The sequence below is a fragment of the Gallinula chloropus genome, assembly GCF_964237585.1.
Source record: "Gallinula chloropus genome assembly, contig: HAP1_SCAFFOLD_160, whole genome shotgun sequence".
Lineage (NCBI taxonomy): Eukaryota > Metazoa > Chordata > Aves > Gruiformes > Rallidae > Gallinula > Gallinula chloropus.
In genome coordinates, this window is record NW_028168569.1 from 277,822 (window position 1) to 292,274 (window position 14,453).

Here is a 14,453-nt window from a genome sequence, read left to right on the forward strand (position 1 = left end):
GTTTGGTGCTGGGAACAAGCGTAACTCATGAAGAAGCATTAACAGAAAGGAATTACCCCACTGTAGTGGGATAATTAGCGGTGCCTTGGCTGGGAGAGGCGGGGGATGCTTTGCGGTGTCTGTGAGTGTGTCTGAGATGATCCCAGGGGGGCTTGGAAAGGGAACTCCAGCAATTAGCTCTGGGAGTTTTGCTTGTGTGAAGCTGAGCCGTGGTTGTACATCCCTGTTCTGTGTCTTCTCTCCACAGCCCTCATCTGCCTGTGGAACATCCTGATGGGCAGGAACCTCCAAAGCTACAACCAGGTGGCGCCCATGACAAAGGTAGTTCACAGCCCTGGTTCTTCTGGGGTTTGGTGTCCCTTGTAAAACTGAGGGGTGTCTGAAACTGCAGAAGGGTGTGCAGCTTGGAATGAATCCCAGTGCTCTGGGTGGGATCGAGGAGCTGGGCTGCCATGCAAATGGCGATCTGAACCCCCTCTTAAGTCACGCTGTCATGTGGCCTGCTTTTGTTGTTCAGATGATGCCATCCCTGGGTGTGAAGAGAAGGCTGAAGAAGCTGCTGCTGCTGCGGTGAAGGTACCAGCCAGGGCAGCAAGGAAACGCCGAGCTTCGGGCAGCGATGCCGCTCCAGGAGCAGAGTCTGTGGGAGAGGTTAGCAGAGACTTTCCTGAACCTGTGCAGCCTCAGGCTCTTCTTTGCCCTTGACAGCAGGCGCCTCTTGTGTGCTGGGTTTGCCTTGCTCAGGTTTTACCTGCTCTGCTCTGGCACGTGGAGCTGAGGAAGGAGCACCCAAACTACATGACCATGTGAGAACAATCACCTGCTTCCTCTGGATAAAGCCCTCTCTGCTGGGTTGGGTATCCACCGGCCCGGGAGAGGATTCCCCTAGGACTTTGGCTCTGTAAAAACGAGTCCTGAGCTGCTTGACCCCTTAGTTTGGTTGGGAGGTGCCGTGTTCTTTTTCTTACTGCCCCGTATGGTGAGAGGAGTAAGAAACCCTCATGCTCTATTATTTGTCCCTGAGAGCACCATTGACTCTTTGTTTGTACAAAACCCCTTTCTGAGGGGCTCAGCTCTCCCCGAGCCAGAGTCAGGGCTGAACTCCGGAATGCTGAGGAGCTGCCTGAGGGGAACTGGGCAGGAAGCCTGAGGGGGTTTAATCCCTGTGTGGGGGAGAGCCCCTATTAACAATCAAACCCAAAGGGCAGCGTGCTGGTCAGAGATCCTGCAAAGATTCTTCTGCTGTGCTCTGAGCCAGCAAATCCCAGTCCCTAAATCGGACCAGAGCTGCCTCCCTTTCCAGAAGCTTCCGCTGGCTTGGGCTGGTGTTCAGGTTAAACTCAGGGTGGTGCTTTGTTTGTTTCTGTTCCAGACTCAGGCCCTGTCATCTGAACCTGCAGTGAAAAGACCCCGAAGTTCTGTGCTGGAGGAAGAACTGGTGCAGACTGGTAAGGCTGACGTCAGGGCGTGAGCTTGTTTCTCCTGCGCTCTTCCTGGCGTGTGGTGCGACTCTCCCCCTCGGCTCACGGACGGGCTGTGGCGGCATCGCCCCTCGGTAGCGTCTGGCAGTGCTGGGGTGGGAACTCAGTCTCTTCCCTGCATCCCTGCGCTGCTGCTGGGTCGGGGCCGGGCGTTTCGCTCGGCATCTCAGTCCCGGAGCTGCCTTGGATGCAGCCAGCTCCAGCTGCAATATGGCTGCTGCCAGCTGCCCAGAAGGAAATTGGTTTGGTTTGAGGTGTTAGATCCCCAGAACCCTTTTTGGGTTTGAATCTGGGGTTCAGCCTGTCAATACCTCATGCCCAGCGCAACTTGCTGCAGTTGCCAGTAAGGAAATCTGAGACTGTTCTAAAGGAACATAACACAGGGAATGTGGGGACGTAGGGGAGAGAGTAAACACTGACCTTTGGGGAAGCTCATCAACCTCCTCAGTTGCCTTTAACAGTGGCTGATTTGCTTATGCTCTCCTCTTGTAGATCAAATGCCTTGTGGGACTCCCTTGGGCAATGGAACACTCTCCCTTTGGGACAAGACAGCTCCTTGTGCCAGGTAAAACCCTTCTGTTTGCTTTGACTTTCTTCTCTGACAGGTTTGCTTTCCATTTCATTCCTGAAGATCCTCTGTGCTGCCCAACATTTGTCTCTGTGTCCGCACAGGGATGTTTTTCCAAGGTTTCCTGGGCTGCTTTCCTAAGGGAGGTGAACCTTCAGTAGCATTTTATTTTTCCTTCCTCCCCTTCCAACTAGAGATGTTTTTTTTCTTTTTTAGTCTGGGGACGTGAAATGTAAGGTAATGACAGGGGATGCCAGGATTTTCTCTCTTCCTTTCCACCTCCCCTGGTCCTTCTCGCACAACTTAGAGGCAGTTTTCTCTTTTGGGTAACCGTGAGGTGACAAATTTGATTCCTGCCCCTCTGGTCTGCCCGAGTTCAGAGTCACCCAGCTGAGTGTGAAGAGCCTCTGCACAGAAATGCCCGCTGTGTTTTGTCATGACACCAGTGCAGGATGTTTGACAGTCTCGTTGTACTTTAGGTATTTGTTTTCCTTTAGCTGTGGCTCCCCACTCACATGTAGACAGTTGTGTAGGAATAAATTGTCTCCTTTCTGGTGCTCTGACATGTATCAATGCCAAATGCCGTGCTTATAAACACTGTGGTTCCTTTCTGTTGTTTTTTCCTGCCCCACAGTGCTCCAGCCTCCTCGACTGCTGAGGCCCCCTTGACTGCTCCAGCCTTCTCCAGTGCTCCAGCCTTCCCCCCTGCTCCAGTCTTGTACAGTGCTCCAATCTACACCGTTGCTCGAATCTACTCTGGAGTTAAATCACACCCCAGTCTTCCATCCTACTGCTGTGTTCCATCCTACTGCCGTGTGCCATCCTACTACTGCCGTGTGCCATCCTACTACTCCAGCTTGCCATCCTACTTCCATTTTCCATCCTACTACTGCCACATGCCATTCTACTCTGCTGTTCCACCCTTGCTCCGTCTTCCATCCTTGTCCGGTTTTCCAACCTTCTCCAGTCAACCAGTGACAACTCTGTATCAGCTGGACCAACAGAAATATGGAGGAGATCCCTTTCCATCTGGGACTCCAAAGACCTGTGAGTATCCCCATGATTTGTACCTGCCCCACTTGGTGGGTAGACTGTAGCTGCACCACACAGCAGGAGGACGTAGTATCTGGTTGTCGGGACTTGTGGAGGGTGACACATTACTGCACCCCCTTAGGTACCCGCTACTTAACTCAGGCTTGTGGTTACATGGTGCTCTTCAGTCCTTTTTTCATGCTGTTGGTGACTCTCTCTGTGGCAGCAGAGCTTTGAATCCCCGTAAGCTGGTGGTTGTAACACCATGTGTTGGAGGGCAGACAGCAGGTATTGTCCCAGCCCCCGGCCTGGGAACTTCCTCCGCTCAAAAGCTTTTGTATTTCCTCTTCCTGGAGGTGCACCTGGTATGTGGGTACAGGGTGGGCATTGCAGTTCCTTGCTTGGTTCTCCTGTTCCTCCTCTGACAAGGGGTGATCTGGAGGGTTCCTAAATGAGCTTCTGCTGTTGTGGGAGTCTCCTTCAGCAGCTGGCTTTTTGTGGGAATAAATGCTGGAGATAAAGAGGATCTTTTGTTCTCTTTTGGGTTAAACAGCAAATTCCTGCAAGAAGAAAACCGGGAGAAAAGAAAGGTGGAGCTGGCTTGTTCCCAGGGGACTCCTCACAGCACGGAGCCCCACGTAAGTGAGCGCTGCTTGGGTTTGGAAAATGAACTGTGGCTCCTTGTCGTGAGGGTCTGAACCCGTCCGAGTTCAGCCCAAGTCATCAGCCCGAAGCTTCTCCTGTTCTTATGGCACCACCTCTGGCTGCGAGCGGAGCGGGAAGCTGGGTTGGACTCTCCAAGCAGAGCCTCTTCTTGCTGGCCCAACGCTCTCTTTGCTGTTTTGGGGTTGGGGTTTGTTTAATCAGTCTGCCCCATTCATGTGAATCTGACTTTGTCCCCATTCCATAAGTTTTTAAGGATCTGTTGAGCCCTTGTCAGAGACCGTAGGCTGCCAAACCCAGCTCTGGGATGAGGATTGATTCTGGCTTGGAGCACAGAGCCCGGTGTGTGACAGAGCAGGGGCTGGTGCCAGTGTTTCTCAGGACATTCCCTCAGAGGGAAAAGCGAGGCCTCAAGCCTTGATTGCGGAGACACGGCGCTGTGCAGAGCTGGGTGTGCCGAGAGCTGGGGGGACCCGCCGAGCCTGCGGGAGTGGGAAGCGCATCCCGAGTTGGGTGCGGTTAGCGCAGGGCTGGTGTGGGTAACGCCTGCTGCTCGTCCTCTGAGGGAACGGCACTTCCTCTGCCTTCCTCTGCCTTCCCTAGGAAATCCCTCAGCAGCAGAACAGCAGCGACTGTGGGGGTTTCGCCTGCCAACACGCAGACAGCATCTCCCAAGACGAGCCCATGACCTTTCCTCAAGTGAGCGAAGGTTTCCAACAGCTCCAGAGCTTTTTGCCCTGGATTTTTTCAAGAGCTGGGGGAGGGGAGTTCGGGCAGCAGCCTGGGGCAGGGGCTGAGGGTTTGTACCTCTCCTTGGGCGCGCGCTTGCTGGGGTCGGCACTTTGGGGTGGCCTCAGCAGGGCAGAGCTGCGCTCCCCGTCCCTAACGAACTGGGTGTTTGTGCCTCCTTGCCACCCTGACTTTCTATTTAATGGCTTTCTCTCTCCTCTTTCCAGAGTCACATCCCTCACTTCCACAGGAAGATGGTGTGGGCCATAATCCACCAGCAGCTGCTGTGAGACGGGCACCACTGCAGTCACACTGTGATCCCCTTGGACTGACCCTCATTTTAGTTTCTCTTCTGAAGTTTGACCAAGTCCCTGCAACGTGGGGTTGGGTTTGTTGTTCTGTTTTTGTCTGTTAAATGTGCAAAGAGAAATATTTATTTATTTTATTGCATTAAATATTTAAATTCTATAAAAAAAAAAGCCGTGCTGGTGTGAAGCTGTTTGGGACCGGAGCGGCGTTGACCCTATAAACAATATTTCATCAATCATGTTGGAGTGGGTTTTTTGGGGGTTCTTTCTGTTATTTCCCCCTTATATTCTCACAGCTGCTCTAACTCCTTTAAAATCAAAATCGAATCCTACACTAGAACCAAAATAACGTAGAAGTGAAGCTATTTTATTAGGGTGACTGTCACATTTCCCCCTTTGAAAGTTTTGATAATCATACTCAATACTTTCACATACTCAAATTGTGGCTTCATTGAATGTCAAATTGTCATGTGCAACTTCTTTAAGAAGTTGCAATTCAACTTCTTTAATCAAATTATAATTTATTTTTTAGATTGAACTGCTATTGATATTAGATTTGTATTTATTTTCTTAACCAAACTTGTTCACCTGCTTTTACTTGCCAAGTTACAGGTTTGTAACGGGGCCTGTGAGTGTGATAAATGGAGATACTTCAGGTTTTATTCATTCTCACTTCTTTTATTACTATGACGTTAGTGCTATGCCTATTCTCTTAAAAAATAGTAATTAAAAAAAAAACCCAGTCCTGTATCTGCTGCAGATGGACTAAAAAAACTCTAGTTTGACAGGATCTTGAATCTCCTGGCTTTGTCCCCATCTGCAAGATGTGCATCCTGGTTTTCTGCCTGCTGCCCCCCTGTCTCAAGCCAACCCACTAGAGGTCTAGAATTGCAACAGTTGCCAGGGACCTCTGGTGACCAACCAGTGACATCTCTGTCAGAGGGGCATCACCTGGGAGGTCACTTCCCAGAGGGGAAGCACCTCCAGCCTTGTCAGGGGAGATCACCTCCAGCCTTGTCTGGGGAGATCACCTTGAGCAGGTCACACATGACAGGGTCCAGGTAGGTGTTGAATCCCTCCAGAGAAGGAGACTCCCCAGCCTCCCTGGGCAGCCTGGGAGGAATTTCCTTTTCTTCTTTTCTTCATTTCTTAAATCTTCTCTTTGATGGCTCAGCCGGGTGACAGTAGAGATGGTAAAGCCGGTATTTACTCCGTCTGCCCTTTCTCCAGACTTTATCCTACCTCCTGGGTCTGGGATTCCTGAGGGCCCCTTCTAGACAGGTGGATCCTGTCCCTCTCCAAGAGGTTGGAGTCACCAAAGAACATCCCCTTGTTGTCCAAGCCAACCCCCTGGCCTTAGTACCAGCCGTGTAGCCAGGATTTGAGAGGCGTGAGATTTCCCAGCCCGTTCAGAAAAAGGAGGAAAAGCCAACTTGGGCACCAGTGTTTTCCACTGGCACCCCCAGGGCTTTCTGGTCTTCTTGATTCTGCCTGGTGAAATTGTTTGAAGTATAAAGGTGAAGTCAGGTGAAATCCAGAAGTCTATTGGTGCGAAATGTCCTGATATATGGTCTTGGGTGAGGAACTTGTTGTGTGCTCTCTGGTAGGGACGTGAATTTCAGGACTGGAATTCAGGGACTGAATTTCAGGACTGGAATTCAGGGACTGAATTTCAGGACTGGAATTCCGGGACTGGGAAACGACCCTGTTGGTGCTCATAGAAACACCTTCAGGCATTTATGAAGCTTCAGGCTTTGTGTTACTTTCCCACTGACGATTGTAAGGTGCTTTCTTGTTTCTCTTCCCAGCTGTAATCCCTGAGGCTGTGTAAAATGGCTGGGCGCTTCCACAGAGTCCTCCTGTGTGCCATACCTGGAGTGCTGGCACTTGTTGGCTGCTGGTGGCTGTACTGCCAAAGGAGAAAGTCTGCCACCTTTAATCAAGAAGAAAGAGCTGCTGAAGAGCAGCAGGAAACACCAGCAGCGAGTGTTGGGGCGAGAGAGGCAGCCTCCAAGGAAGAGCAGTGCCCAGGGGATGAAGCCTCAGCCTCCCTGCCTCTGGAGATGGCGAGCGTTGCGTCCTCTGGCTGTGCACGTGCATCTGAAGGTGGGACGAGTGCGAAGGCCCCGCCGCAGAAGACAACGTGGTCTGGTGCATCAGGCCAGCAGTTGGATTCACAGAGGGTATCTGCAAGCCAAGATGTGCCTGCTGAGCAGAGCTCAGTACCAAGAGAAAAGCCTCCCACTCTGGCTCTACCTGAAGGCAGCATCGTGCCCCACAGTAAAGGGGTGCATAAAGAGGATGCTCTGGCCATGCATCGTGATGGTAGCAGGGCAGCAGGAATGGGTGAAGGTCACTCAGGAGGTAAGGGATTTCCAAATCCTCCTACAAATACATGGGGACCAAGTGTTTTATGTGCTGTACCCCTTCTGCTTCAGAACATGTCTAAATCTATCCTCTCCCTCTAAATCTATTCCTCTCAGCAGAGGAATATTTGGCCCTTGTACAGGTGGGTATGCATTTGCTCTCAGAATTCCCATCGCTGTTGGCTCTGGGTGAATTTCAGGGTCTGCTGCAAAGGGGTGAATGGGCTGGTCCCCTTTCAGCATGGAGTTTACTGTCTAAAGCTGAGGGTGTGCTTGAGCAGCCCAGTGAAATGGGCCGTGTCTGGGTGCTGAACACCCCGCTGCTTTGAGACCTGCTCACACGAATGGTTTCTGCTCCCGTTGAGGCAGCCTCCAGTAAGCACGGGGTCCTTCTCTCTTTATGGGCTGCTGCTGAATGGGTGGATGGCAGCAGGTTTCTGAGGTGCTGCTGGGCGAGGCAGAGACGTGCTCTGAGGAGCTGTGGTTGAGTCAGTTGGTTGCAGACCAAGTGCCCTTGAACCCTGTCAGTTCTGTGTGAAGAGTTGCATGCCCCCCCACGTGCTGAACTCCAAGTCAATGCTGGCCACATGTTTTTACAGCAGCATACACACCCTACTTTCTGTGTCCAGCATAGACTTGGCCAGCAGATGAATGCCTGCTATTCCCAACTGGATATTCCCACCCTGCCAACTCCAGTAGAAGGCAAGTAACTCAACTGCTCACAAGCTGTTTGCTTGAGAAACTTGTAGGGTCATGCAAAAGCCCAATGCCCCTGAGCACGGTAGTGGCAGACAGACTTGAGAGTCCAAGGCAGCTCTGCTGAGTCGCAGCTGCAGGCGGGTCTGATGGAGGGGCAGGGGTGTGGAAGGGAGATGGGAGCAGCAGAAGGAATGCTGTTGGTTCTCAGGAGGTCGCTGTGCAGCGCGGCTGATCCGCCCGAAGGGCTCATTTCTGGGCATCCACTCACCCTGAGCTCTTCTGCTTTGCAGTTGGCACGATCTGCGCGGCTCCGGCTCTGGATGGGGCGTGGTTACGGGCTCAAGTCAATAGGTACTTTGAAGAGACCGGTGAAGTGGAGCTCCGCTACGTGGACTATGGAGGCTACAACAGAGTGAAGATCGACCAGCTCAGGAAGATCAGGTCTGTAGCTCCTCTGCTGCTGCTGCTTGGATTGCTGGGAGCGTGGTCTGGGGTCTTTGGAGGGTCTTTACTTTTAAACTGAATTCCTGCTAAAGCAGTTGATTAATTGCCGTAACCTTCAAGGACACAGGAGAAACTTAAATCCATCTTCTTTGGGTTTGTTCCCTTTTCCTTCAGGTCTGACTTCTTATCGCTGCCTTTCCAAGCAGCAGAAGTTTTGCTGGACAACGTGGTCCCGCTGGCAGGTAACGGAGCTCTCGAGACGTACCCTGGTGGTGCTCTGGCAGGTTTCCCTGGGTGCCAGCTGTGTACCAGCCTTGATTCTGTCTCAGCCTTCTCCCTCCCCTTGCGAGCGCAGCCTCTGAAGGGACTGGAGTGAGGGCTGGAGAAAACGTATTTTCTTCTAAATGTGTGAGTGTGGCACAACCTGTCAGGCTCCAGGGGAGAGATGGGGAAGGGCCAGGCTTTCTCCTGTGTGGAGGGAGGAGAGAAGGAATGACTTTACTGAAGAGCAGGTTGGCAGGACCTTCAGGGTATAGGTGAAGTAGCTGGAGCTACTCTGCCACCTACTGTCCCGAAGGAGTTACCAAGGCAAACTTAGCTTTTAATTTGCTAGACAAACGCCTGAGATTTTCCTACTAGTCAGAGTCAAAACAGCAATGGCAGATGAAAAGTCTGCTCTTCTGCCTTTCAAGCCTCCCAATTCACTCGCTGCTGGTGTTCACATGAAGGTGGCTTTAGAAAGCGCTCGGTCCTTTCCTTTCGGCAGCACAGCAGGGATAATACTTGTGTGACCTCCAGCTGGATAGGCTGGGTCCAGCAAATGCCTCCAGCGGTGGCAGGGGAGGGTTCTCTGTTTGGGCTGCTGTCAGAGGTCAGGCAGGGCTGGTTGCATAGTCCCTCCTGGCCTGTGAAGCCTGGCACCATCTCATCTGCTGTCTCCTGCTCTGCTCTCTCCACAGACGAGGATCACTTCTCATCCCAAGCGGACGCAGCCGTTGTGGAGATGACCAGAGGCGCAGTGCTGGTGGCGCAGGTCAGTGGGAGCTGTCTGGGAAAGCCTTGCTGCTGCGTTGAGTGCTGCTGTTGGCCCCTCTCCTCCAGCATCCTGTGTGTGCTCCAGGCCAGAACAAAGGCCCAGCTTGGACGCCTGGCTGCTGGGCAGGGCTCTCGTGGAGAAACCTTGGTGCTGAGACCTTCCTGGTGCAGCATCGGCAGCGCAGTGGCTGACGCTGGCCGTGCCAACTCTGTGGCTCAGGGCAGGGCACTGCTGAGAATCGCTCACACTCGCGACTAGGACTGGTGTCTGTCTGCACACTGATGTCGGTCTGTCTTTTCCAGGTCACAAATTATGACAGTGCAACAGGTCTGCCACTGGTAGAGCTCTGAACTCGATGGGAGATGAGGTGTGTCTGGCCACATGCCTGTTTTGTCAACACTCTTAGAGTTGACGATGATGATGATGCAGAGTGTTGATCAGCAACTGGCTGATGGTTCTTTCCAGTGGCTTGTTCACCTTTCTACTTCTTTTCCCCCCCTTTAGATGCTGTCAGTGAACAGAGCTCTAGTGGAAAGAGGGCTGGCTCAGCGGCTTGACCACTAGAGATGCCCCAGATGCTCTGACGCTTATTTCTGCAGAGAAATCTTATTTTGCACTGTTACAATTTGGTTTGGCAAGTTCTTAAAAGAAAACGTTCTCTTACCAGTGTGTGGAGTTTTTCTGGTCTGTTCAAACACGTTTCGTAGGGAGCACAGCTCGTCCTTACGCGGTGTCTGGGTCACACAAGACCGGGAGATACTTCATGGGAGGATGAACGTGCACCATGTTATTATGGCTTAGACACACTAGGAGTAAAAAAACCCAAACCAACTACTCAAAAACCTACTAAATACAGCCTGGTGCTAACGTGAGTTTCGTGGCCAGCGATGCACAGAAGACCAGCAGTTTGTTGCTGCTTAGAAACATCCAGTCATCAGTTTCCACACAGCATCCTTGAGCTCCTGGATCCTCACGCTGTAGATGAGGGGGTTCACTGCTCAGGGAACCACCAAGTAAAGAAATGCCACTACCAGGTTCACTTGTCTGTGGAGACAGGACAAGGGGCAATGGCATCTTGTAGGAGCATAGGAATTTCCACACCAACATGTGGAAGAACTTTTTCAGTGAGTGAGGGAGCCCTGGGACAGGCTGCCCAGGGGAGTTTGGAGTCTCCTTCTCTGGAGCTATTCCAGCCCCATCTGTACGCCGACCTGTGTGACCTGTCCAAGGGAAACTGCTTTGGCTGGGGGTTAGACCCAATAAAAAATAGGCGAGTTCCACGGACTTGTGGAGGGCTGGATGTGTCCCTTGGTCAGTTGCTCCTCTATTCAATCTTGGAAGTGGGCAAGTTTTTCTTTAGTAAGCGGCCATCGCTCGACCCAAACGGGGGGTTGTATTTTCCAGGTTAATTTTCAAGTAAGCTGCCCACTTTCAATGGTCACCATCAAAAATCCTTTTGCTCTGTGCCCAGCCTTGCTCTCAGTGGATAAACGCATCCCTGAGCCTGTGGCACATACGAGCAAATGCTGCAAACCGATTCATCAGGAGACAGTGATTTCTGGGGGAGTTGGGTGGGAGGTGTGGATGGGAGCGGTGGGTGTAGAGACCAAGTGGGTCCCTGATCCGATGTCTGACAAGGCAGATTCTGGCCAGGCGGCTTCGGGACCGTCTCTGTAGGGCTTTTGTCCGTGTGCACAGGCTCCTTGTCAGTGTCCATGGGCTCAGGAGGTGCCGTGGGGACAACACTGACCGGTGCTTTAGTCTGTGTTTCTCTGTATCCGTAGCCTTCGGGTGGGGGGGCGGTCGGTCCTGGGACTGGGGGCTCAAACCCTTTCCCAGCAGGCCATGCCGTTGCCGCCAGAGCTTTAGCAGCCCCCGTGGCATCTGTCTGCTCCGCTTTTATGCTTTCCAGAGTGGACATCCCAAGTTTCCCAGCAGCAGCAACTCTCTTGACCTTCTTGTCTCCCCTAGAGACTGCATCCCATAATTTATCCCCCACCCCTTGCCAGGTGTTTACACTGAGCACTAAGTGCAGTTGGAGTGAAACTCCATGGTCACAACCCCACCGCAGCAGACGCTCCAGTGCTGGCTCATCCTATTTTATGCCTCTTTGAAAGGGTTGTTGCTCAAATCCTGACTGTGGCCCTTTCCTCACTAGAGAACTCATTCCCCAGAGCTGTAACAGCTGCTCACCTTCTCAGCCGTACTGCTGCAGGGTGTTGTTTTCTCTCCACCATCCTTGAGCACTGTGTGGTTGCTGCAGGGATTGTTTCCAGCTGCTCTTTCCCTCTGGAGTTTGTGGTGACCGGCAACGAGCAACACCCAATTCGATATGAATTTCAGGTGAAGCCGTTTATTGGGTGAAATCCCACAGATTAGAGACATTTGTTACTGCAAAGGTGGCAAGCTGAACAACTGCTACTTGGTTACACACACTGTTCACACCCCACTGACTGGTTTGTGATTATAACGAGTTCTGATAACCCATCTTATCGCCAAATATCCTTAGTTTACCTTTGATGCCTAAAAGCATCCGCACACCGGCTGTTTGACCATCTTATTATGGCCGGTTCTGGGAAGGAAGAAGCTGGGTGCTATCTGGGGAGGATACCGGGCAGAGGAGCGGCTGGAGAGGGGCGTGTCTATGCAAATAAAGATCAGAGGTGCGCGCAGGGGCTGCTGGGAGTGCTCGGTGCGGAGCTCTCCGCCGGTTAACGGAGCCGGGAGCAGCGGATCCCGGCGGGAAGAGGGGGATAGGCAGGGGAATGTGATTGCGAGGGGGACCTGAGGGTGTTTCGGGGCAAATGTGTATTAACCGTGTTTTGTGTGAGTGCCGGCGGGGGTGTGTAGAGGTTCTGATTGGTTGTCAGGTATCGCTTCTCGGCCTTTTGGCTAGGATCGAGGATAGTATCTGTTCTTATTAGTTTAGTATCTGATACGTCCTTAAGGAGAGGACTTTATATTCGGCGATTTTTTAGTCCTGCGTGGGCATGCGGATCTCTTTGCCCTTCGAAAGATGGGTGTGCCTGGAGTTGGGACCCGGTGTGGGGGATAAACCCGGCTTTCCGCCTGTCTCTGAACAGACCGTCTGTCTGCTGACAGGTGGTCCCTGTCTGTCGCGAGTCACAACCTTGCTCTCATTTATTTTGTTCTCCTTAGCACCTTTCCCTCCAAGCATCTTGCAATAGTTAGTAATTGAATTTACTCTTATTTATGTGTAAATTATAAATGCGATTTCTTATGCTCCCTTCTATACGTCCACCCCCATCAACCATGCCACTGTCTTGGGAACAGCCTGTGCAGTTTGCTCTGTCCCCAGATCACAAACGTTCCCTTCACACCCTGAGCTCCTGAGCGCCTTTTTTAATTCTTTCTCCCCCTCCCTCCCTTCTGCCAGGATGTTCAGCAAGGAGAGAAGAAGACGGACAAACAGCTCCTCCAACAAGGGAAGGGAGAATGGCCTGGAAGCCCGGCTGACCCGCTGCCCGCCAGCGCCAAGAAGTCATGACAGGGAGAATAAGCCCTGCCTTTGTGGTGGGGACTTTGTAGCTGGTGTAAATGGGGCTGGGGGCTTCATCTGCTCTGTGCTGAGAGAGGCAGCATCTAGTTCTAGTGCTGGCAGCCTGACTTGAAGGCAGGAGATTCCCGGTGCTGGCTGTTCAAAGGGATCGATGCTCCTCCCGTCTGACACGGAGGAGTTTTGCCTCGGTGGGGAATCCTGTTCTCCCCGGGAAGGAGAAACGTGAGGTAAACACAGGGGGGGCCGGGATTCTCGGGGTGGAAACCCGGGGGCACCCCGAGAAGCCTCACCCCGGCTGCCCGCGCAGCTCCCTCCCTCCCCGCATCCCCGCCCTTCGGGCTCGGTCAGGGCAGGGGGAGCGGGGTGGCTGCGGGACCCAGCCGAACCCAGCGGGACAGGGGAAACCCGCCCCGTTCCCGCCCGCTGGGTTCGGCCATTCCCGGTGGGATCGGCAATTCCCGGCGGGTTCGGCGGCCGGTCGCGCGTCGCCGTTGCCCGGGCAGCCGGTCTGGCCAGTCCCGGGCGGGGCCGTTAAACGCTTTCGAACTCCCCGCTCCGTTTCCCGGGACACGCGTCCTGCCCACCCGCCGCTCTCGCTCAGTCGAGCCTTCGGCCATGGCTGAGCCGGTCGGTACTGCGGGAGCGGGAGAGGAGACCGGCCCCGAGCGCCGGGAGAGCGCTGAGCAAAGGGCTCGGTAAGCCCCGGGAGCCTCCGTCCTCTCCCCCGCTGAGCCGGGGGGAGGAGACCGGAGGGGGAACCTGCCCAGGGGCCTGGCCACTGGCCGGTCCCACCCACCTGCGTCCCCCGGGCCACGGAGCCCGCGGTTTGGGGGCGGAGAGAGAGAGGAGGGAGCCGCCCCTCTCCTCCGGCACCGCCGTGGAGAGCTCAGCAGCTCCCGCAGCGCCCACGCACGGCCCGGGCGGCGGCTGCTCGGCGCCGAGCTCCCCGCAGAAGCCCCGCCCGGGGCTTTCCGAAGGCGAGGGAAGAGGGAAGCGTCCCGCCCAGCCGGAGGAGGGGCCGGCCGGCCGGGAAGCAGGAGGCAGAGCCGGGGGAGGGGGGATGGACACGGCCCAGCCCACCCAGCCCGGTGCTGGCGAGGGAGGCCCCGCCCGCGGGAGGGGGAGCAGCGTGACCGCCCCTGGCCCCGCCCCTTGGGTTCCCTGGGCTCTCCCTCCCCTGACAGGCAGCGGTAGGAGCCCATGGAGGGGCTGCTCCGCAGGGTCGTGGGAGGGGCGGCCGGGCCGTGCCGGGCGTCGCACAGGATGGGCGCGTTTCCACTGCAGCCTGCCGGGGGTCTTAGCCGCCGCTCAAGGGGCCGCCCCCCAGGTCAGGGAGCCGCCCCGAGACCGTACGGCCACTGAGAGCCTCGTCCCGTCCCGAGTCCCCGCGGCCTCTCGGGGTGCGGCCTGTGGGACCTCTCCCCCCACTCCCCTCCGAGCCAGCCCGGAGCGCGGCGCCTCGGCCACCTCTCCTCGGCGTTAGAGCCCAGGGCGGAGCGGAGCTCGGTGTCCCCCCGCCCCGAGAACGCCCCTGGCAAACCTGCTCCCCTCCAACCCCGTTGGCTTTTCCGTCTGTGAAGCGGGAATTTGAAAGGAAACGGGCCCTG

At 54.4% G+C, this 14,453-nt stretch overlaps 1 protein-coding gene across 1 annotated transcript; it reads left to right on the forward strand.

The window, feature by feature from the left end:
* Positions 1-312: 312 nt before the first annotated feature.
* On the forward strand, positions 313-4,941 carry LOC311204334 (uncharacterized protein; the record flags this gene model as incomplete). Its single annotated transcript, XM_084280778.1, has 7 exons — positions 313-337; positions 518-651; positions 1,373-1,448; positions 1,974-2,046; positions 2,684-3,096; positions 3,635-3,719; positions 4,701-4,941. The coding sequence occupies 7 exons, from the start codon at positions 313-315 to the stop codon at positions 4,741-4,743; spliced, it is 849 nt and encodes a 282-aa protein (XP_084136904.1). The 3' UTR covers positions 4,744-4,941.
* Positions 4,942-14,453: the final 9,512 nt, after the last annotated feature.